The sequence below is a fragment of the Giraffa tippelskirchi genome, chromosome X (genome assembly GCF_054371585.1).
Source record: "Giraffa tippelskirchi isolate mGirTip1 chromosome X, T2T-mGirTip1v1.2.pri, whole genome shotgun sequence".
NCBI lineage: Eukaryota > Metazoa > Chordata > Mammalia > Artiodactyla > Giraffidae > Giraffa > Giraffa tippelskirchi.
The window spans coordinates 86,509,754-86,531,148 of NC_137289.1; the positions used below are offsets into that span (position 1 = coordinate 86,509,754).

The following is a 21,395-nucleotide window of genomic DNA, read 5'->3' on the forward strand; positions in this document are numbered from 1 at the left end:
GGAACTGGCTGTCTGAGTCAGCGCCCCTTGTCTATTGTCACCGTGCGGGCCCCTTCCTTTCCAGAGGAGAGACGTGCAGAGAGATAGGCCTTGTTTTTTGCAAATCTCTCTTGCACACACACACACTTTCTCTCTTGGCCTAGAACAAGTCTGTGCATGATGGCTGAACACAATTCAATTCAGCTTCCACAACTCCTAGGGAGTGCCTACTCCAGCAGAGCATCGTGCCTCCAGCACGTAGGGGTCATCTCCCAGCACCCTTGCCACAGACAGAGTAGCTAATGATGATGGGTCCCAGTACCAGGGGAGGAAACTGAAGCTCTGAGAGGGAAAGGGGTTTTCCCAAGGCCCAACAGCCAGAGAATAGTAAGTCTCAGAGTCCACCTTTTCTCTCCATAGCATCAGGTGGAGAACCCTGCTGGCCTCCCTCACTGCTTCTCCCATCTCCACCCTTCCAGCATTCCAGAATCAGTGCTGCAAATGCTAGCAAAGCCTATTTTCCCAGGACACAAAACAGGAGAGAATTGCTGGTTTTAACATTTAAAATGCATTTTTGTTCAATTTGTTTCTGTGTGTTTAGAAACACAAGGGCCCAGGAAACAATCCGTGCATGCCAGAAGCTCATTGCAGAGGGACTCCATGACTCTTCTGGCAAAAAGAGCACAGGTCCATAGCCTGCGCCCTGTCCCAGTAACTGGCTTTTAACTGGAAGAGAAGTATTGAGAGTTCTTGCTCACAGAGTGAAAAGACCTAGCCAGAGCTTTGTTCTCTTTCCTATTTTTGCCAGAAGTGCAAAGAGACAGGGAAGCAGCTTGAGGGAAGGAGTTGGAGGGCTCCCCTTGAGGAACCACCTTGTCACCTCAAGGACGAGGATACTGAATCCCTCCTGTGCTGACTCTCAGCTCCTCAAGGGCAGGGTTGTGGGGCTCTGGATGCCCTGCCCCCAGAAAATATTTGTATGGCTTGAGACAAAAAGCCATCTAAAAAGACTGATGTGAAATTTGCAGACAAGGACAATGGGTTTGTGACCCCGAGGTTGGGAGAAGGTTAGCTTCTAGGAGCAAGGACCAATTGACATCATGAATTGCATTCCCGACTTTAAGTAGGCTGAGGACCAAGCAGTGAATGTGCACTGTGGCAGCATCAAGAGGGGTAGCCTTGGCAAGTTCAGCTTGCAGAGGCCAGACGGCAGCAGGTTAAGGAGGGAAATGGGAGGGGAGGGGAGACAACTCTCAGGAAGTCTGGCTGTGGTTAGAGAGGAAAGAGAGCCATAGCTGGAGGGAGTGACAGAGCTCTGGCTGGGAGTGAGATGTTTGTCAGGATGGGAGAGGTGCTGTGCGTTTTTAAGTCGAGGAGCTCTCACCAGAATTGCCGCTCACCCTATCCTCCACATCCCCTGTGTGCTGGACTTCATCTCAGACCAATTAGACCAGAATTTCGCAGGCGTGGAGACTAGGCGTTGATGGTGTTCTAAATCTCCTCAGGTTGGGAATCATTACACTAATTCTTAGTAGAGACTGCAGTCCAGCCTTAGCCCAGCTAGTGGGTTGAAGGCAAATTGGCCTGACTGGCTTAGCTCCCCGATGCTGACAGCTGAGCAGAGTGGCTAAGAAGACAGAATTGAGATTCCTACTATCTGGACTCAAGCCCCAGTCTCAGCTGTGTGCCTTTGTGCAAGTTACCCTCTCTGATCCTCAGCTTCTAATCTATAGATTAGTTACATAATCGACAGTTTCTAAACTATATATCCCTTTAGAAGATAATAAAAGTACCGACACCATCAGGTTGTTGTGTGGATCAAATGAGTTGATATCTGCAAAGTGCTCAGAATGCAGCCTAGTTCGATCGAAGCAATGTTGGGGCTGGCCTATGTCTTCCCCTCTCTCTCCCTAAGGCTCAGGAGGGCCTCCCTTCAAAAACACTGATGGTCAACTTGGTCTCCCATTGGCTATCATCCCTGGCCTGCCTGGCTCACGCTGGAGTCTGTCATCCCCCTCGGCCGCTTCTCACCTGGGTTCCTCTAGGCTGCAGCTACCTGCCGTTGCTGTGATAGGGGCCACCACTATGCATAACTGAAGCCGCATTGTTTGGGATGGGAAGACTCCACAATTAGAGTTTCAGCTGATATTTGCCTTTTGTCCCCCAACTCAGGTTTTTGTGTTCTTTTGGCTAGAGTCAGGGCAAACAATTGCCCCTGGGTGGGGAAATGATTGGTGTGTGTCAGTTTCTACAGCATACACTTCATTTTGGGGGTGGGGGGGTGGGGTGGAAGCCTGACAATGATGGGGATGACGGTTGTCTTCATCCTCAGAACAAGCGGTGTGACCTTGGGCTCTCTGGATCAGGACTCTGGCTTGGGTGGTCACCAAAAGAGATCTCACCCTTCCCCCTTTTGGCCTTTACCCTAATCAGACAACTCCTGTCCCCTAGGCCAGGCCCTGAAGTATCCAGAGAAGAGGAAGGAGCTGGTGACAGAACCAAAGGTGGGAGTAGATGTCCGGGAAGACAACCATGGTGCAGGGACAGGGGTAGTCAAGAGTCTGGAAAAAGAGATGAGGGAAGCATCAATGTTCTGCAATGAAAGTAAGTCAGAAATCCCAGGAGTCAGGCCCATAAAGTTAGGTTCTCAGAAGCAGGAGTAAGGTCCCAGGCTGCTAGGTGGGTGAGAATATTTCAAAGGAGCACTATGCAAGACATAGTATGTGCCTTTTATCTCCTGTGTGGCACTGGAGGTGGGCACATCTCTGAATCAAGCCTAAAAGGCCTAATCAGTAAACCACACCCACTCCCCACCAACCTCCAAGTCTACAAATTCCACAAAAGGAATTCACAGAGGTGGTTCTGTGCCACCCTCCCCAATACCAGAAACCAGACGTGGATAACATGCTCCACTCGAATGGCAGGGAGCAATTGGGAGCCTCATCTCACTTCTGGGACCCCACAGCCCTCCATCTGTGCTCTTGGAGAATTTGACAGGAGATTGACTTTTTAAATAGAAAATCTGCTGTTGAGAAAGATGAAGGTTTCATCAAAGACCATTTACTCTAAAGGGATGCAAATGGCACTTAGGAGGCCAGTCAGCCTAGATTGTTTGGAAGTACCACCCGGGGATGATGCAGAGCTGACCTGTTAGCATGCAGGACCACCTTGCAGGGGCATCTTTCCTCATCATCTAAAGCATCATTCTTGCCTCTTCTCCATGTCAAAGCTTTGTCTGTCTTCTCTTAGTTTGGTTATTCAGCTGTGGCTATGTGGCACAGGGTGTCTCCACCAGGGTGATGAGGAAATCCCAAAGGCCATGAAGACATCTCTTGGGCAGTGGTAATAGCAGTAGGGGGTGAGGGCAGCAGCAGAGAGCAGCTGGACTGTGGCCCACATTAATCTCATCTCTGTAGTTAGGTGACTGTGGGCACATCACCTCACTTGTGTGGGTCTATAAAATGCAAGGTTTGTGGGAGTCTAGTGGGTTAAAATACCCAGGTCTCACCATGACACACAAAAAGTCTACTTTTCCCATAGAAGACTTTTCAACATTGACACACAAATATTATAATATATATATATATATATATATATACACACACACTGTGCTCCCCTGAGACTTCCTCCACACCCCTCTCAGTACCCATTGAGAAGCTTGAAATCAGGTGATCCCTAGAGACCTCTCTTCCTCTGACAATATCAGACAGTGATGATGGCAGCACACCTGTTCTCCTTGCTTACTATGTGCCAGGGGTTTTACACACAGCATCTTATTTCATCCTCACAGCCACCCTATGAGGGAGACACTATGAATCCTACCAGATAAAGAAGGCAACAGAGACTCTGAGAGCTTAGGTCCCTTGCCTAAAGGCCTACAGCTAGCAGGTGGCCAAGTCTGGCTGAGAACCCAAGGAGCTGTGGAAGTCTTCACCAAGTTCTATATCCATGATTCTCATCTCTCCATGAATTTTAAACATTTTAGATGAGAAAAACCTATAACATTGCCCCAGATATTCCCCAACTATGGCTAAAACCAGAAAGCCTCACTTCCTTAACCACGTTTCACTGGCATTCTATAATCAGAGAAGACATCTGAAACCACCCAGCAGCACAGGCCCAGCCTGGCTTTGTTGTCAACTGAGGTGGAACAGGGGCAAACAGTACCTATTACTTTTGTTTCCAAGTCTTTATATCTCTACTATGATAAGGCTTACACTGTGCAGCATTTTTACACCTCACAAAAAGCCCTTTAGAACATCCTGCACCATTGGTTCCTTACCACAGCCCTGTAAAGTGGTGGTGGTGATTATGATTATCCTCTTGTGGCAGATGAAGAAATTGAGGCTACAGCAGTGAAATTACTTCCACTAAAGACCCTAAGTAAGGGTCAGAGCTTGGATTCAAACCTGAGGTTTCCCGCACTAAATCTACACATTTCCCCATTCCCTGTGGCTACTTCTTTCCATAAAAAGAGGCGCAGACTTTTGCATTTATGTCTTTCAACTATGTTTGTTGGCTTAGGGACATGATATGATTTGGTCTCTCAGCTTGACAGAATGATTTGCCAGGGTGCTTGTTCTATATGTTAATGGTTTTTATTTTTCTTTGCACAAGCATTATAACAACATTAATGGAAGTCTAGAAAGAAAAATTCACCAATAAGCTTGCCACCCACAATAAATCAAGTCTTGCTTTTTCCACAGATTCCCTTCCAATCCTCGCTCATGTGCTGACATGCTTTTTTTTTTACAGGGTTTGTAAAGCTCAACCTCGATAAGATTTTGTATCATGCCGTTTGTATGTTATATTGTACTTTACTATGAGCACTGTCCGTGTTGCTCAACTGTCTTCATAATTAGCTCTTTAGCACTCCATTGCACTTTAGTGAGGTTGGCTGCATCAGATTTACTTAGCCATTATTCTATTCTTTGACAATGGGGGGGGGGTTACAGTAATTTTTTATACCCACTTTTTGTTTTCTTCTAGTTTTGGTCCAAGGAATGTGGGAGTATCACCACTGGCCTTAAGCCCAGGGCTCATGCCTCTACCTTCAACATGTGTCTCATTTGTGGGAGGTGAGGAGCACGAGGAAATATTCCGTTTGGTGGCCTAGACTTTCAATTTCTTTCATATCTTCCAATGGGCTCATTAAATTGGATTAGGAATTATGCCTTTGGGAAGAAGTTTTCCCAGGGGAATAGAGGCTACCTGACTCTCTTATAAGTCTCTGCCACTTTAGCATCCATCAAACTGAAATCAAAGATTTTGAGGATTCCATAAGCTTGTGGACTATGAAAGGGTTAGGTCAACTATAAAGTGCTTGGAAAATGCAATGAGATCATTTCTCCATTGTTTTCAGGTACAGAGGAGAGAATGGTGGACTTATCTTCATCTTGAAGCACAGGTCACCTTGCTTACAATGACAGTGTGGTTGCTCGGTGAAGTGGAAAGGGAGGTGGAAACCAGTATGATATCAGTTATCTCCACATTGGAAGCCCCTCTCAATGCCCAATTTGGGCTTAAATTCAAGAATTCCCCCACTTTCTCACTAGCTCAGGAATCGGCTCTAGCTTCTGGAACCAACATGGAGCTTCAAATGAATTCAGTTATTCCAACAACCAAAACATGTCATTAGACAGATATATGGTGGGACTTCTACAAGGCTGGGAATTGCAGTCCTTGTTGCTATAGAGATCTGCTAGCCTTACCAGCATAGAACTGTAGAATCCACCTTTCACCACACCCGGTCTCCAGGGTTACTAACTCCTGTCACAGATGCAAAGATGCTGAAAAGCACATGGCATGGCACAGTAGGCACAAGCTTTGACAATCCAACAGGCTTGGCTTCCAATCTTGCCTCTACAACTTCTTTTTTATTGGACCATGAGGCAGCTCACCTCTGAGTCTCAGTGTTTTCCTCTGTAAAACGGAGTCAATAGTCCCTGCCTGCCCAGAAGAGACAAGACTACCCATGAGCAGAGGTTAGCTCCAGCTGGTACAGGTCAGAGGCATTCTGGGGGAAAAGGTGAGGGGTACCTGGAGGAGGAGATTGGGGGTGGGGGTGGGGAGGGAGCAGTAAAACTTGATGTGGGTCATTTACAAGGATTGATCAAGTCCAAGACTGTGACTTGTCATCTCACCTTCAGGCAAACCATTTTTGAAAACTGTTTCACAGAACAAATAGGAGCTATACTAATGGGAAGTTGAATGCAATATGTGAGAATTATCAAAATAAAAAAAATGTTTCTCTATTGTTTTCCAAAAAACAACGCCCCCCCACCCCCGCAAAAAAATCAGTCCCTGCTTGGAGGTTGTTCTGAGGGTTAAGCAAAGTTGTAAATGAGACATGCGGGCATTTATATACAGAATGGATAAACAATAAGATCCTACTGTATAGCACAGAGAAGTATATTCAGTATCCTATGATAAACCATAATGGAAAACAACATTAAAAAAGAATGTATATATATGTAAGACAGAATCACTTTGCTGTACAGCAGTAATGAATACAATGCTATAAATCAGCTATATGTCAATAAAAAACGTGCTGGCATACAGTACGTGTGTGATATTGGTTCCCTGTCTCTTTTCTGTGGGATACTTGTTCACATAGATAGTTCATATGTGCACAGCTATGCAAATGCTGTGTAGTTAGGGTGGCGCTAGCATGTATCTCCCCTAAAGTCCATACAGATTCATAGGGCAATATGGCTACACTCACTCAAGAGGTGAAAGGGGGTGTGAAAGTTGATGAGAAGTCAATTCCAACTCACGAGCCTGGTAGACAAGTCTTTTCAGGGTCAAAGCAACCTATGCTCTAAGGTCATGGTGGGTTTCCACATGCTGTGACTACCCTGTCCCCACCCTCCGCTTCCATCTGCTTTGCAACTGCACTGGCTGCTCCCCATGGTCTCCTAAACATACCAAGCTCACTCCTGGTTCCATTCTCAGTGCAAGACCCATGCTATTCTTCCATCTACAACTACAATCACTTGTTTCATTTGAAAAGCAGCCTCAACTTTTTAAAAGCTCTCCTAGCATCTCATATCATATCTTCCCAAGCCCCCTTGGCAGGGGTGGGGAGAGGTATGTGTGATAAGAATCCCCCTTAAGGATTTACAGCTTTATAGCTGAAGAATGGAGGTAGCAGAGGTGAATTACTTGCCTAAGATCACACTGCTGGTTCATAGCCAAGAGAGATCAGAACCCAAGCCTTCCAAGACCTGGTTAACAGTTTTTCTCCAACCTCTGGTAAATAAGTTTTGTGCTATGCTGAGCTTAGTTGTTTGGTCATGTCCAACTCTTTGAGACAGCATGGACTGTAGCCCACCAGGCTTATCTGTCATGGGGATTCTCCAGGCAAGAATACTGGAGTCGGTTGCCATGCCCTCCTCCTGGGGATCTTCCCAACCCAGGGATCGAACCCAGGTCTCCCACACTGCAGGCAGATTCTTTACCAGCTGAGCTACCAGGGAAGCCCAATTTTAGGCCTTACCTTAGAAAAGCTCACATTTTACTAGGGCATATAAGCATGCAACAACAACCATAAAAATGACAGTGCTGGAAGGAAACCATCTGAAAAGGTTGCATACTGTATGATTCCAGCTATATGATATTCTGTAAAAGGCAAAGCTATGCTAATATTATAATGATCAGTGGTTGCTAGAGGGGTTGGTGGTGGTGGTGGTGGAGGGGAGATGGAGGTGAAGCAGAGAGGATTTTTAGGGCAGTGAAAATATTCTGTATGATACTGTAACTATAGATATATGTCACTATACCTTTGCCCAAACCCAGAGAATGTACAACACCAAGAGTGAACCATAATGTAAACTATGGACTTTGGGTTATTATGATGTGTCGATGTAGGTTCATCAATTATAACAAATGTACCACTCTGGTGGGGATGTAGACCATGGGGGAGACTATGCATGTGTGGGGGTAGGAGGTATATGGGAAATCTCTATACCTTCTCTTTAATTTTCCTGTGCATCTAAAACTGTTCTTAAAAATAAAAGGCCTTACTTTTAAAAAGACAGAAGAAAAGTACACTGAAAAAAAGACAACGCCAGCAATGATAAAATTAGGTACAAGTTCCCAAATTAGTACAGAGGAACGAAGGATGAACTCTGTTAATTAATTCTGTATGGAGGAAGAAGGTTGGTCAGGTAAGGTTTTAAAGAAGAGGTGACACCTAATCAGGGTTTTGAAGGATGGCTAGGAAATTGCCAAGAGAAGATAGGTGGTTAGAGGCAGGGATCCAGGCAGAGGAAAGTGCACTTGTAAAAGCATGGACATGTTGAATGGGCATAGTGTATTTGGTAAACCACAAGTGATTCAAGATCATCAAGTTCAACAGGAAGTGAAAGGAGGTAAGGCCAGAGAGGTAGGTGAGGTATAATCATGGAAGGTCTCTAAGTTGTGCTAAGGAACATATATTTTACCCTAGAAACTGGTGCTTCCCAAACCTCAGGCAATACTGTTTTGCATTCTCAACTTTTTTCATGCACCACCTATACTACTATTTACTTACTTGGCCATTTTATTAAAAGAGATTTACTCTAAAAATGCTTAATCTTGCCCTAATTAAAATATATATGAGTAACTGTGGGTTGGATTTAATAGTTATATTTTTCCTAATGCACATTAAAATACGCCCAGAACTCTGAAAGGCAAAAAAAGTTTTGCCTATACCACCTGCAAATGATCTGCTGGGCCACCTTGGATGTGCAGGGTACATGCTGGGAGCAATCCTGACCTCCCCTCTCGAAATTAGCAAGCCTTGGGTTCATAGTAAGGGGGTGTGGGGCAGATCGTTCTGGGGATTGTGCTAGGCATGGCCGGGAGAAGGGCAAACGTGGAGGCGGGAAGCCTAGTTCTGGAATGGGCCAGAGATCATAAAGGCCTGGACTCAGGCACTGACAGTGGGATAAGAGGAGGGGTTTCCAGGTCTCAGAGAAGACTCGACAATAAAGACTTGTTGAATGAATGGATGGATGGGTGGAGTGTAAGTATGAGATGAGGCAGCAAGAGGAGCTGACTCCCAGTGTCTATAGTTTGGGTTCCTGGAGAGATGGTGGTGTCAGCAAGTGAAAATGGAAAACAGAAAGGGGAGCTTCTCTGCAGGGGCGGAGGGTGGAACAAGAAGATGTGCTTGGTTGAGTGTGAGACCCTTGTGTACTATTCAGATGGAGATGGAGCAATCAACTCTGTTAGTTTGAGCTGGAGGTAGGGATTTGGAGGCCAGGCCTCTGGAGGTGGTCTCTGGGTGTGGCCTCGACCACCAGGGGAGAGGGTGTAGAGTAGGAGGAGACACAGGTCTGAGACAGTGCTCTGAGGAAAGAAAGCTGCATGTAAGGGTGGGCAATGGAGGAGGTGCTTTTTTCTCCATGAAGCATTTCTTAGTAACCACAGGACAGACTGCCTCCCATGGTCAATGCCTTGCTCCCTCCCTTAGACCACTAGCTGACTGTCTCCTGTGCTTCCCTCCTCTCTTTGACCAGTTTGTGGGCAGCTTGGGCCTGGGAGGCTAACTAGCCTTTCTCTAGTTACCCCAGTGAGCATGAGTGTTCAACTAAGGCTTCTGGGACTGCCTAGGGATGGATGGTGAGTGTGCAGGTGCAGTGCTGGGGGAAGCCAAGGGCTAAGAAGTGAAGCAGGGCAGGAGGTGGAGTGAGAGAGAGAAGGAGAATTGGTCATGAGACTCCCTCCTCAGGCAGCCAGACACTGGTCCAGTAGTTACCGCCTCCAGGATGATCCTGGACTGGAGCTGGCATTGAAGATGCAGAACAGTTTTTAAAAGATGAAATGGCAGTCAGTAACTGCCCTGAGCTGTAGCACCAGCAGTTACATGGAAAGTTACCCTCAAGCTCCCACCGTGGCCTGTACAGAGCATCTCTATTTAACACCAGCAGGTCCTGAGCTTCTGTGGCAGAGATGCAGTTGGGCCATTCACCTAATGGTGGCCTTAGAAGAGTGTGTCCACGGAAGATTCCAAAGAAACTCCAATGCCCAGAACCTTTGCTACTGGCTCAGTCCACCACAGGGGCCCCAATTCAGCCCATCCAGGAGGCCAAACCAGAACCTGCTCTGACACATGGGCCCCCATGGCCATCAGCCTGCATGGCAGCACATCCCAGGTCACTTTTTGTAGCTTCCCTCCCACTACACCCCGTGAGACTCCCGTTCTAGGGCTGCCCCTAGGACTGCTTGGCTCTGGACAACTTCCTTCAACCAGATGGCCAGCTGAGTCCCCAGGAAAAGGCTGGACAACCCTCTTGGCCTGAGCATGGCAGGCTTTCAGCAAGACACCTATCTATTTGCTGCTTTCTGATGGTAAACTGGACTTAAACTTAGCAACAATTTTTTCTTCCTTCCCACCAGCCTGAATGGTAGCTGAGGGCCTCCCCAACAGGTACAGAGGAAAACCACAAGCTTCTCTGCGAGGAGAGATGCTGAGAAGGGAGGGGGGCACCATCCAGACAGAAGGAGGAGGGCAGGGAAGGCACCCTCAGCTTAATTGCTGCTGCCTGATCGGGTGCTTCCCAGCGACCAAGGGAAAAGCAGGAGGGAAAAGAGCTGGTGGGGAGTGAACAGGACAAGAGAAGTTGCATCCATGTTGCTCTTGCACTGTCTGGGATGGTGGGCTAGGAAAAGTTGTCTGCAGATCCCGTCTCCCTGATTTCCACGCTGTTAGCATCCAGGAAGGGGTTGTTGGGGAGAGCTATGCCAGCACCTTTGAGTGAGTCCTTGTCTGGAGAGGGCCCAGGGGCGAAGCAGGGCACACCCAGGGTAGGAGGGCAACAAGCTCAAAGCTGGCACATGCTCCTCTTGCCCTTGCGGCGAGGAGAGCTCTCTGCCAGGGCTGGGGCAGGAGGTGGGGGCAGGGCATTACACAGCAAGAAACAGATTCATCTGGATCATTCCGTGCATGCAGCAAAGGAGGTAGAGGCAGGAGAGGTGTAGGTGTTCAGTGCAGGGTGGGGGCAGCTGGGGGAGATGAAGGTTGGAATAACAAAGGAGGCTCGTAAAGGATAAGCCATGCATGGTTCCAGGTCTCTGCCTACTGGATGCAGACAGAAAGCACAGTCTTAGCAATAAACTTCAGTCCATGGCACGTTGCTCACTTCCCTGACGCTCCAGCTACCCTCCAGAGGCTACATGGGGTTGCTGGCAAAGAGGCTGGCCCCTACCAGCTTAGGGAGCTCTGACTTATGCAATTCTGGCTGGCGCGGGAGCAGGGGAGCTGGGAGTTCACCGGCATCTCCCTCGAGCTCTCCCCGCCCCCAGCCAGCCCCTGAAAGTCACGCCAAGGGTCAGGGGCCCCCGCGCGGCTGTAGCTGGGGAGGCCCTGGCTGGAGGGGCCCCGGAAAAAGGAGGGAAGGGAAGAGAGTACCTGTTGCTGAATGCATCCCGCTTTGGCTCTTACTCCTCGGTTGCTTGTGGTGAGAGTTGCCCATCATTCTGTTCTGGACTGGCAGCCGCCCTGTGGCTGCCGCCGCCGCCTCCTCCTCCTCCTTTTCCTCCTCCTCCTCCCCCCACCTCCTCCTCCTCCTCCTCCGCCTGTGCTCCTCCCCAGGTGCTTACATCACCTCAGCTTTGCTTCTCACACACATGGCTCATCCAAATCCCACTTGTGCTCCTGGCACACATTTGTCCAGACCTGACCCTCTCACTTGGACTAGAGCCTGCTAGGAGCTTCTCCCAGCCTCTCTCTCTCTTCGCTCTTCCTCCCTCTCTCCCTCTCTCTCTCCCTCCCTTTCTCTCTCTCCCCCTTCCTCCCCCTCCTCCTTGCCTGGTGCTCCACTCAGGTTGAGCAGCCCAGGTTCCAGGAGAACCCTAGTGAGCCCCCGCCAAATCTGCCTCTGCAGACGGGGCCAGCACGGGTGCCCTTGGGGACCCACCTTGCCAGCCCTCACCATCCCTGGCCGCCTCTGTTCCCAGTGCTGTCATTTCTGCTGCCGCTAGCTCGCAGCTCCGTCTGCAGAAGCTGGCAGGACCGAGGGGCCAATAACAGAGCCTAACAGAGCCGGGAGTGTGACAGCGACCAGTGAAGGAATGTGGTACTCAGGAATTCTAAGTGACACAGCTCCCTGCTCCGCTGGGGGATGGATCCAGTTCTGTAAGTGACAGCTGCCAATGGACTCTGGGCTCCAGTCCTGACCGAGACCTGGGGAAATCTGGGCAGAACATGAGGCTGCCAGGCTGCAGACTGGGAACAAACACAGCCAGATGTCTCTCTCATGCCCAGTGTGGCCACTAGGCGTACCTGGCTCCTTGTCAGACACACCTGGTCTCACTCCACTCTCCCCTCTTTCGCCTGCCTTGCCTTCCCAGGGGAGGGTAGTGCTGGCAGCCCAGAGATTCACAGACTGGAGCCGGGACCCTTGGCAGCCAATGAGAAGGCTCCATCCATGAGTCACACTGTAAATCCTCTCTCTCTCTCTCTCTCTCTCTCTCTCTCTCACACACACACACACACACACACACACACACACAGCTGCTCACTGCAAGTGCTGCAGCCCTGTGGGATAAATGACATGGGGCAGGTTGTGCTGGATTGGCAGCTCATTCCAGCTTCAATAGCCTGGCAACGAGGAAGGGCCATGACTCCTGGAATCAACTCTGCCAGAGCCAGACAGCCTTGAGTGACTTCACTTACTTAGCGGAGTTGTAGTACTGCCCAAGGCTGATGTCATCAGACTCACGCTCACAGAGACAGGGGGCCTGTCTGTCACGGTCACAGAGCACTGTGGGTGCAGGTCCAACTAGAGCCTCAGCCTGGCAGAGTTAGGGCTCTCTGCTACCCAGAAAGCAGAACTTTCTGACTTTGGGACAAGAGGTCTAAAGTGGGATCCATCTGCCTGTCCATCCATCCATCTACTCACCCAATCTCCCATTCAGTCATTTAGTCACTCTTTCAACAGTCCCCAGGGATCTGCTCTGGCCAGGCAGGCCTCGTGTTAGGTGTTGGGGACACAGAGGTATAAGTCACCATCTAGCAGGGGTGACCAACATATCCACAGACCACAACAGTACAGTGTGATCACTGCTATAACAGGGAAAGGATCATGTGTTGGGGGAACACCAGAGAGAAACTTCTTTGGTCTGGAAGAGATGGAGATACCTTCCCAGAGGAGGTGACTCTTTGAGTGGGTCAAGAAGGATGAAGAACTGGCCAGACCCAGAAAGGGAAAGGGTAGACTGCTAAATTGGAGAAGGAAATGGCAGCCCACTCCAGTATTCTTGCCTGGAGAATTCCATGGACAGAGGAGCCTGCTGGGCTACATACAGTCCATGGAGTCGCAAAAAGCCAGACACAACTGAGCAACCAACACTACTAGACTGTTTAATGTTTGGTATAGTAAGTACCTGTGTGGCTTTCCTGGTGGCTCAACTGGTGAAGAATCTGCTTGCAATGCAGGAGACACAGGTTCGATCCCTGGGTCAGGAAGATTCCCTGGAGAAGGAAATGGCAACCCACTCCAGTATTCTTGCCTGGAAAATCCCATGGACAGAGGACTCTAGCAGGCTACAGCCCATAGGGTCGCAGAGTCAGACATGACTGAGCAACTAAACACAAGTACCTGTGCTAGGAACATCTTCCAGGTCCCTAGACATCAAGGATCTCTTCAGCTTTCTTTAATAATTCCACACACATCCCTTAAGCTCCACCTTTGTTCCAGAACAAGGCTACAGAGGGAGGCAGACACTGACTTTAAGGCTCCCTAAAGCTTTGTTGGGGAAATAGATAATTATACTGAGAAGTCACAGGATGGTGTGATCCTTGCTTGGGCTTTGCAGCTCACTGTAGAATGTGTCAGGAGTCCTCCAAAAGGACCTACTAGAGGTTAGAAAAGAGGTCTTGGGAAATAGAAGTCCCAGAGCAACTGTGAAAGACAAAGAGTGAAGCATCTTGGGAAAACATATTAATGCAAAAAATCCTAAAGATTTATGAACATAGCAAAAACTTGAAAGTAAGGTTTGGGGACAGTTTGGTCCCTGCCCTCTTGTTCACTTATGGTGGGTCCAAGATACAAGTCTTGGTAGGTTCAAGGTTGTAAATATGGACTGAAAAAAGCTTAGAGAGACTGGAAGAGACAGAACCATGATGTCTTGAGACAGTCCTAAAATGCACGGGACGCCCTGAGAGTCAAAGCAGAATCAAACTCAACTGGGCTGTGCACGTGGGACTCCAGATGATATTCTCAGGGGTCAGGTGAGGAAGTCTGAATAGGAACAGGCATGTTTTGGAAGCGTTTGGGGAGTAAGGGGAGGGAGGAAGCTGCTGAGGAATGAGTGAATGATAAACTAAACACACCTGTGTACACACTACCCACGTCAACAAGTTTAGCCTAATCTGGTCTACAAAAGTGCCCCTCTAAGCAGTATTTAAATCATCATTGCAATCTCACAGTAGCCCTGAGTATATATCAGTTCAGTCCACTTCATGCATGCGTGATCAGTCGCTTCAGTCATGTCCGACTCTTTGCGACCCCATGGACTGTAGCTTGCCAGGCTCATCTATCCATGGGATTCTCCAGGAAAGAATACTGGAGTGGGTTGCCATGCCCTCTCCCAAGGGATCTTCCCTAACCCAGGAATTGAACCCGCATCTCCTGCACTGCAGGCAAATTCTTTACCCACTGAGCCACCTGGGAAGTCCCTTGATCCACTTTATAGATACCTAAATGGAAGCTAACTGAGAGGAGGCAGCTTGGCTGAGGTCTCCACTGGCCTCTTCCACTGGGCCTACACGCCTTTGCTAGTTGCCCCCAGAGGAGAAAAGCCAACAGAAGAGAACAGATCAGCAGGCACAGAACCTCTCTTTTCTCCCAGGGTCCCTTGACGTTTTCATTCCTCTCCCTCTTCTTGTCTGAGCTTCTTGTAAGGAGAGTCTACAGCATGTGTTCCATGTCCTCACCTCCTCCCCTCTGCAGTCTCAGCCCTTCTTCATCCCTTACCCAGTCATCAGTGTCCCCATGGCCACAGCCAGGATGCTTCAGCATCTTTTCTCATTGGGCCTTCCTGCTTTGTTTGCCACTGGAAGTCACATGCTCCTTCTTGACTAAATGAACCTAACCAGTACATGGGGCAGCCAGTATTTGAACCCCTGTCTGGTTATCTCCAAATTCAGCACCTTCTCCACCATATCTCTCCTTATCATCCAAAGGAGATGGACATCTTGACTACGTTCCTCTCCCTCCCTGATCCATTCACTGAATCTTGTGAGTTGTTCCTTGCGTGCATGTGTGCATGCATGCTCAGTTGTGTCCAACTCTTTCAGACCTCATGGACTGTAGCCTACCACGCTCCTCTGTCCATGGAATTTTCTAGGCAAGAATACTGAAGTGGGTTGCCATTTCCTATTCCAGGGGATCTTTCCGACCTAGGGATTGAACCCACGCCTCCTGTGTCCTCCATTGGCCAGCAGATTCTTTACCACTGCATCACCTGGGAAGCCAAGCTGTTCCTTAGAACTGTCTCATATCCAAGCACTTCTCGTTGTCACCTCCATTTCTCTTACCCTGACCCCGGCCACCATTACCTTTTCCCCCAGAACACTAAACTGAACATCTTCTTCACTGGGTTTCCTTCTTCTATCTCTGCATTTTATAATCTGTTCTTCACACAGCATCCACAATAAGCTTTTACAAACATAAAGCAAATCATATCAGTCCGTTGCTTGGAACTTTCCAATGATCTGGTTGTCTAAAGTGTCAAGTACACGCTCTCTAGCAACACTCAGAACCTGTCCCAGCTAATCTCTTCACCTTCTCTCTCTTTGCTCCCTGAAACAAACCCCTCTGCCCATTCAATCTATGGGCTACTCATTATATTATTTATCTTGTCCTTGTGATTTATCACTCCATGGTGCAGCCATGGAAGTAACTTTGCAAGGTCACACAGGTAGAAATGGCAGACTGAGGATTTGAATCTACATTTCCCTAATTCAGAATCAATGTTTTCAGAACTATGGAATTAACCAAAAGCTTACAGCAATCCAAGGATTATTATTTGTTAAAATGGCTGAATCTTGATAAAAAGAATATCTTTGTGACATTTTAACTTGCCCTATTCTCATCCTCCACTCCTCAAGTCCATGGTGTCTTGACAATCTGAGCTTGCAAAGTTATTTAACCTCCCCAGCCTCAATTTTCCGTATCTGTATAATGGAGGATGAAAACATCTAACTTGCAGGCTGTTGACAGATTTCTGTTACTTTAACAGGCATCAGGCACGTGGTAGTTAAAAAGTGCTTCTCATCCCCTTCTCACTGTCTCTCCTTAGTGTTTCCAAATCCTACTGCCCCTCAAGCTTCAGCTCAATCCTCATTGTGTAGTCAAAGCCCACTCCTCATCCATCCTCAGTCTGCAGGGCTCACTTCCTCCTCTGAGTACTTTCAGCTCTGGGTGTACGAGTCACTCACTTGTCCCTAAACACAGATGTCCTGGAATTGTTACAAATCTTCCATGTTCTCATGAACCTTCTCTGTCCTGGCAGCTTGTGAGTACCTTGAGGGACTGGGTGGAATCTGTGTTGAGTCTGCCAGGTGCAGTGCCTGCCACAGAGGCTGTCTCAGTGTTAGCCCATGAATCAGCAAGCCACCTTGCTACCTTGCCCCTGCAGAGCTTCTTTCCTCCTCTTCCTCCACATTTCCTTTGTTCCTTGACAATCCCTCCAAAAGCTCTACATGCTTGGTCCTAGTGGTCCCACTAACCCAGGAGTCTTTTGAATATGTTCTCACCCTTTCTTACTTATCAGGGTGAGCCTCCTGGCTGTGTGGTGCTTGTGGCTGCTCTTCCGGTGGGTCCAGTGATGCAAGATCACTGCCCATTTAAAGGTGCCAGGAAGATCAGCTACCCATTGTGCTGAGCACTGTGCTGGAGGTGGGGTGCAGAGGCTTTAGGAAGGGGTTAGACTCACTATGGTGTCTTCTTGTGCAGTTTTCAAGGGGAAAGGCCTTCTCCCCAGCATACGCATAAGCTGAGCCAGGCCAGGAGCAGCTGTGTCTATGGTGGAAGGTGCAGGTCCTCACCTGAGCTGGAGTCTTAGAGACACCAGTAGAGGTGACAGAGAAGCCCAAGGCCTGAAATAAGCAAGTCCGGGGTCCATTTCCCCAAAGTGAAAGCATTTAAAGCTCATTGCTGTCACCTCACCAGCCACATCCAGCTGTACTTGGAGCTGGGAGAGGAGTGGACAGGGCTCAGGGGTCCAGGAGTTGCGACTAGAGGTGGCTTTGGTCATGCTCTCATTCACTCTTCACAAGCCCCCTGCGGCCTGTGCGTTATCAGGCCCAGTTCTGCAGACAAGAATGTGGAGACTATGGAGAGACGTGGAGCTGCTAAGTGGCATGATCAGGACTAAAACCCAAGTTAGACCAACTCCAAACTTAGTTCTTCCTTCCCCTGGCCTGTCTACCATGACCTACATGCATGCTCCTGCGGTGGGCGAACCTTCAGGTGCAAATTCCACAAGGAGAAGTGGATTCTAATATCCGGCTCGGACCCTGGTGGGCCCATAGCCGACCAAATGCTGGCTCCTGGCAGTTCACTCAGCGCCCTGCCCTGGGGACACTTTCCCACTGCACATCAGTCACAGTCCCTCAAGCATGAAGCACCAACTGCTCTTCCAGCCCCAAACAAGAGCTGTCTCTTTTCTATTTCTTCTGCCAGGAATGCCTTTCCTTCCACTTCCATCTCTGCTTGTGAAAAGTCATACTCATCTGTCACGACCCAGCCTTCTCCTCCATGAAGTTTACCCTCAGCCTTGCAGCCACAAGCAAACTCCCCTCCATGTGGTCATCTTCATTTATTTATTAAACTTTTCTTTCCAAACTCAAGTTGTATACATTAACTATGTACAGCTTTTTGCTTGTCAATCATACCTCAATAAAGTGGTTAAAAAATATCCTCTTCACAAATGTCAGGTTCACTGCACATGCCTCCTCATCTTGCTTCAAGCCTCTCCTGATCTTCCCAACTGTAAACAGCTTCCTCCTTACATTTATAATGTTACAATACAGTGTTCCCTAAAGTGTGGTGCACATTTTGCTAGTGGCATGTGAGGGGATGGTACGAGAGAGGGAATTTTCAATATATGTGAAGGATCCCTTTTAAGGTTTAATAGTCATGTATTTATTCTAATGCATATTAAGTTCTAATAATATTCAGAGGAAAAAATCTAGTGGAGAAAATGTGTAATTTCCTGAGTACCCAAGGCTCAATTAAATGAGTTGGCTTAAAGAAAAATAACTCTTGACACACTGAACTACAGAGTAGGACCCCAGCCAGGGGGGCCCCTCTATATGCCTGACACGCTGAGCAACAGAGAAGGACCTCAGGCAAGGGAACCGTCTAACTGCCTGAATGCACGGAGCTACAGAGAAAGACTGGCCAAAGAGGCCTTCTGATGGCCAGCTACAAGAGGCTCGAAAAAAGACTCTGATAGGGTGATAACTCCTGTGGTGGAGGCAGTCCATGTCCCTGCACACTTGGTGCTGCCAAGGTCCCTGCAAGCCAAGCAGCTGTGCCACCTTCACGCTCAACTCTCACTGGGGCACAGCTGTCACAGGCAAAAAAACATCTCGCGTCTTGCATGCAGGGTCACTTCGGTTGTGTCTGACTCTTTGCAACCCTGTAGACTGTGGCCTGCCAGGCTTCTCTGTCAGAGAGGGGGTTCTCCAAGCAAGAATACTGGAGCATATTGACCAATACTGGTTGCCGTACCCTTCTAGAGCGCTATATTAACTGCTGTCCTAGCTGAAACCTCCCCTGAGTACCTGGTGCTGCCAGAACCCCTGCGACCCAAGCAGCTGCACCACCTCCACACCTGGCCCTCACAGGGGCAAACCCAAGCCCTCCAGGGCAGCCTCAGGAGCAAACCCCAGGGGATGACCCACATGTAAAGCTGGAAATAAAACTACAATTGAAACCCAGGGGCAGTGTGGCTAAGGAAGAAGACCCGAAACCTTCCCACCAGCTGTACAGGCAGCAGATTAAATCCACATGATCAACTAAGCAGACTCTGTGTCGATGGAATATATAAAAGGTCATTGAGAGCTCCCACAAAAGAAAACGCACTAGGCTCTGATAGCTGTGGACACTGGAGGCAAGAACACAGAGGAGTGGGACCAGATTAGAATCTGAGCTGCCCCCACAGCAGGTCCAGAGATCAGCACAGTGTTGGAGGGCATCCTAGGGAAGTAAGGTGGACTGTGACTCCCAGCAAGGGAAAGGACTCTGACAGCAGTGACGCAAGAAAAACATTTATTATTCTTATTATTCTACTTGTTCTGTAGATTCTTTAGGATTTTCTTTTCTTCCTCACCCTCCCCCGTTGTAGTTGTCAATTTTATTGGCACTAAGAAATCCAGTTAAGCTTTTGGGCTTTCTTTTTTCCCTCAGTCACATTTTTTATTGTTGTCATAAACCTCTGCCTCTACATTGGGCTTTTGCAGTTCTGTGGAGTTTTCCTCCTTCTTTCTTATTTTCTCTTTTTAAAATTTTAATTTTATTAAACCTATTATTATTTTTTCTACATTTATTCCTTTGTTTGCCTTTCCTACTGCTCTTTTCCCCTTGTAGTTAATCTTTAACATATATAAATCTTCTTCATCTACCTCTATTTAACTTTGCATATCTATTCTTTCTGTCTTTTCTTTCTCTCCTTTACTCTCAACATATTTGTTAGTTTTATTTCCATTGCTTTATCCCCCACTTGGCACCTTGTTTTAGTTTTGTTTTCCAGTTTGTGCTTAAGTTAGTTTTATTCTTAACTGGTAGATATAATTTTTGGTTTCCTTTGTTCACCAGGTCAATCTACTGTACTTTATTTTTGTTGGACTGTTTTGACTTTGCTTGTGGGTGTATATGTGTATATTGTATTATTTTAATTATTATTTGCCTGATTTTGTAACTGCCATTTGTCTGGGGTTAATCTTTGGTTTCTCATTTTTGGATATTTGTTTTAATCTCACTTAATGCCATAACAAAACACTGTGGAATCTTTGTTCCTGAACAGAGATCAAGCCCTGAGCCTTTGGAGTAACAGCACTGACTCCAAGGCCCTAGACTACCAGAGAACTAACCCTAGGGAGCATCAAGTAGTGAGAACTCACACAAAGGAAACCACTTGAATACAAGACCTGGCATCACCCAACCACCAGTAGCACCCTGTGCAGGACGCCTCATCTAAACAACAAACAAAACAAAAACACAAACCCAATCATCAGCAGACAGGAGTACCACCTCACACAGCCTTGCCCATCAGAGGAAAAACAAACAAACAAACAAAACCTCAGCACAAATCTCACCCTATATGAAGCTCACACAAACCACTGGACCAATCTTAGGAGAGCAGAAACCAAAAGGAAGAAAGAATTCAATCTTCTTCAAGGAAAGAATTCAACTTTCCTTGAAGCCTGGTAAAGGAGACCTCAAACACAATTAGTTAAAAAAAAAAAAAAACAACATAACGAAAAGGCAGAGAAATACGGCACAAATGAAGGAACAAACTAGAAACACAGAAGTCCAAATAAATGAAGAGGAAATAGGCAAAACACCTGAAAAAGAATTCAGAATAATGATAGTAAAGATGATCAAAAACCTTGAAAAGAAAATGGAGAAAATGCAAGAATCAATTAACAAAGACATAGAAGAATTAAAGAATAAACATACAGAGACAAACAACGCAATTACCAAAATTAAAAATACTCTAGAAGGAATCAATAGCAGAATATCTGAAGCAGAAGAACAAATCAGTGATCTGGAAGATAAAATGGTGGAAATAACTTCTGAAGAGCAGAATAAAGTAAAATGAATGAAAAGAGCTGAGGACAGTCTCAGAGACTTCTGGGACCATGTCAAACGTACCAACATTCGAATTATGGGGGTTCCAGAAGAATAAGAGAAAGAGAAAGGGTATGAGAAAATTTTTAAAGAGATTATAGTTGAAAATTTCCCCAACATGGGAAAGGAAATAATCAGTCAAGTCCAAGAGGCACGAAGAGTCCCATACAGGATAAACCCAAGGAGAAACATGCCAAGACACATACTAATCAAACTAACAAAGACTAAACACAAAGAAAGAATATTAAAAGCAGCAAAGGAGAAGCAACAAGTAACATACAAGGGAAACTCCATATGTTTAACAGCTGATCTTTCAGCGGAAACTCTGCAGGCCAGAAAGGAATGGCAGGATACGCTTAAAGCATTGAAAGGGAAAAATCTACAACTGTGATTACTGCACCTGGCAAGGATCTCATTTAAAATTGATGGGGAAATAAAAAGCTTTTCAGACAAGCAAAAGTTAAAAAAATTCAGTACCACCAAACCAGCTTTACAACAAATGTTAAAGGGACTTATACAGTCAAGAAATATAGCAGAAGAAAAAAGATCTACAAAATCAACCCCAAA

The 21,395-nt window shown here is 47.2% G+C and overlaps 1 protein-coding gene across 5 annotated transcripts in view; it reads right to left on the reverse strand.

Annotated features, from left to right (window-relative positions):
* The window catches only part of NHSL2 (NHS like 2), a 300,730-nt gene that overhangs the window by 72,506 nt on the left and 206,829 nt on the right, over positions 1 to 21,395 (reverse strand). The window contains exon 1 of one of the 5 annotated variants that reach the window (XM_081567498.1): positions 11,375 to 11,516. The exons of the other annotated variants lie outside the window; for them this stretch is intronic. Coding sequence (XP_081423624.1) covers positions 11,375 to 11,441 — 67 coding nt within the window. The 5' untranslated portion in view covers positions 11,442 to 11,516. Of the gene's footprint in view, positions 1 to 11,374; positions 11,517 to 21,395 lie in introns of those variants that run through there. 5 annotated transcript variants of the gene reach the window in all.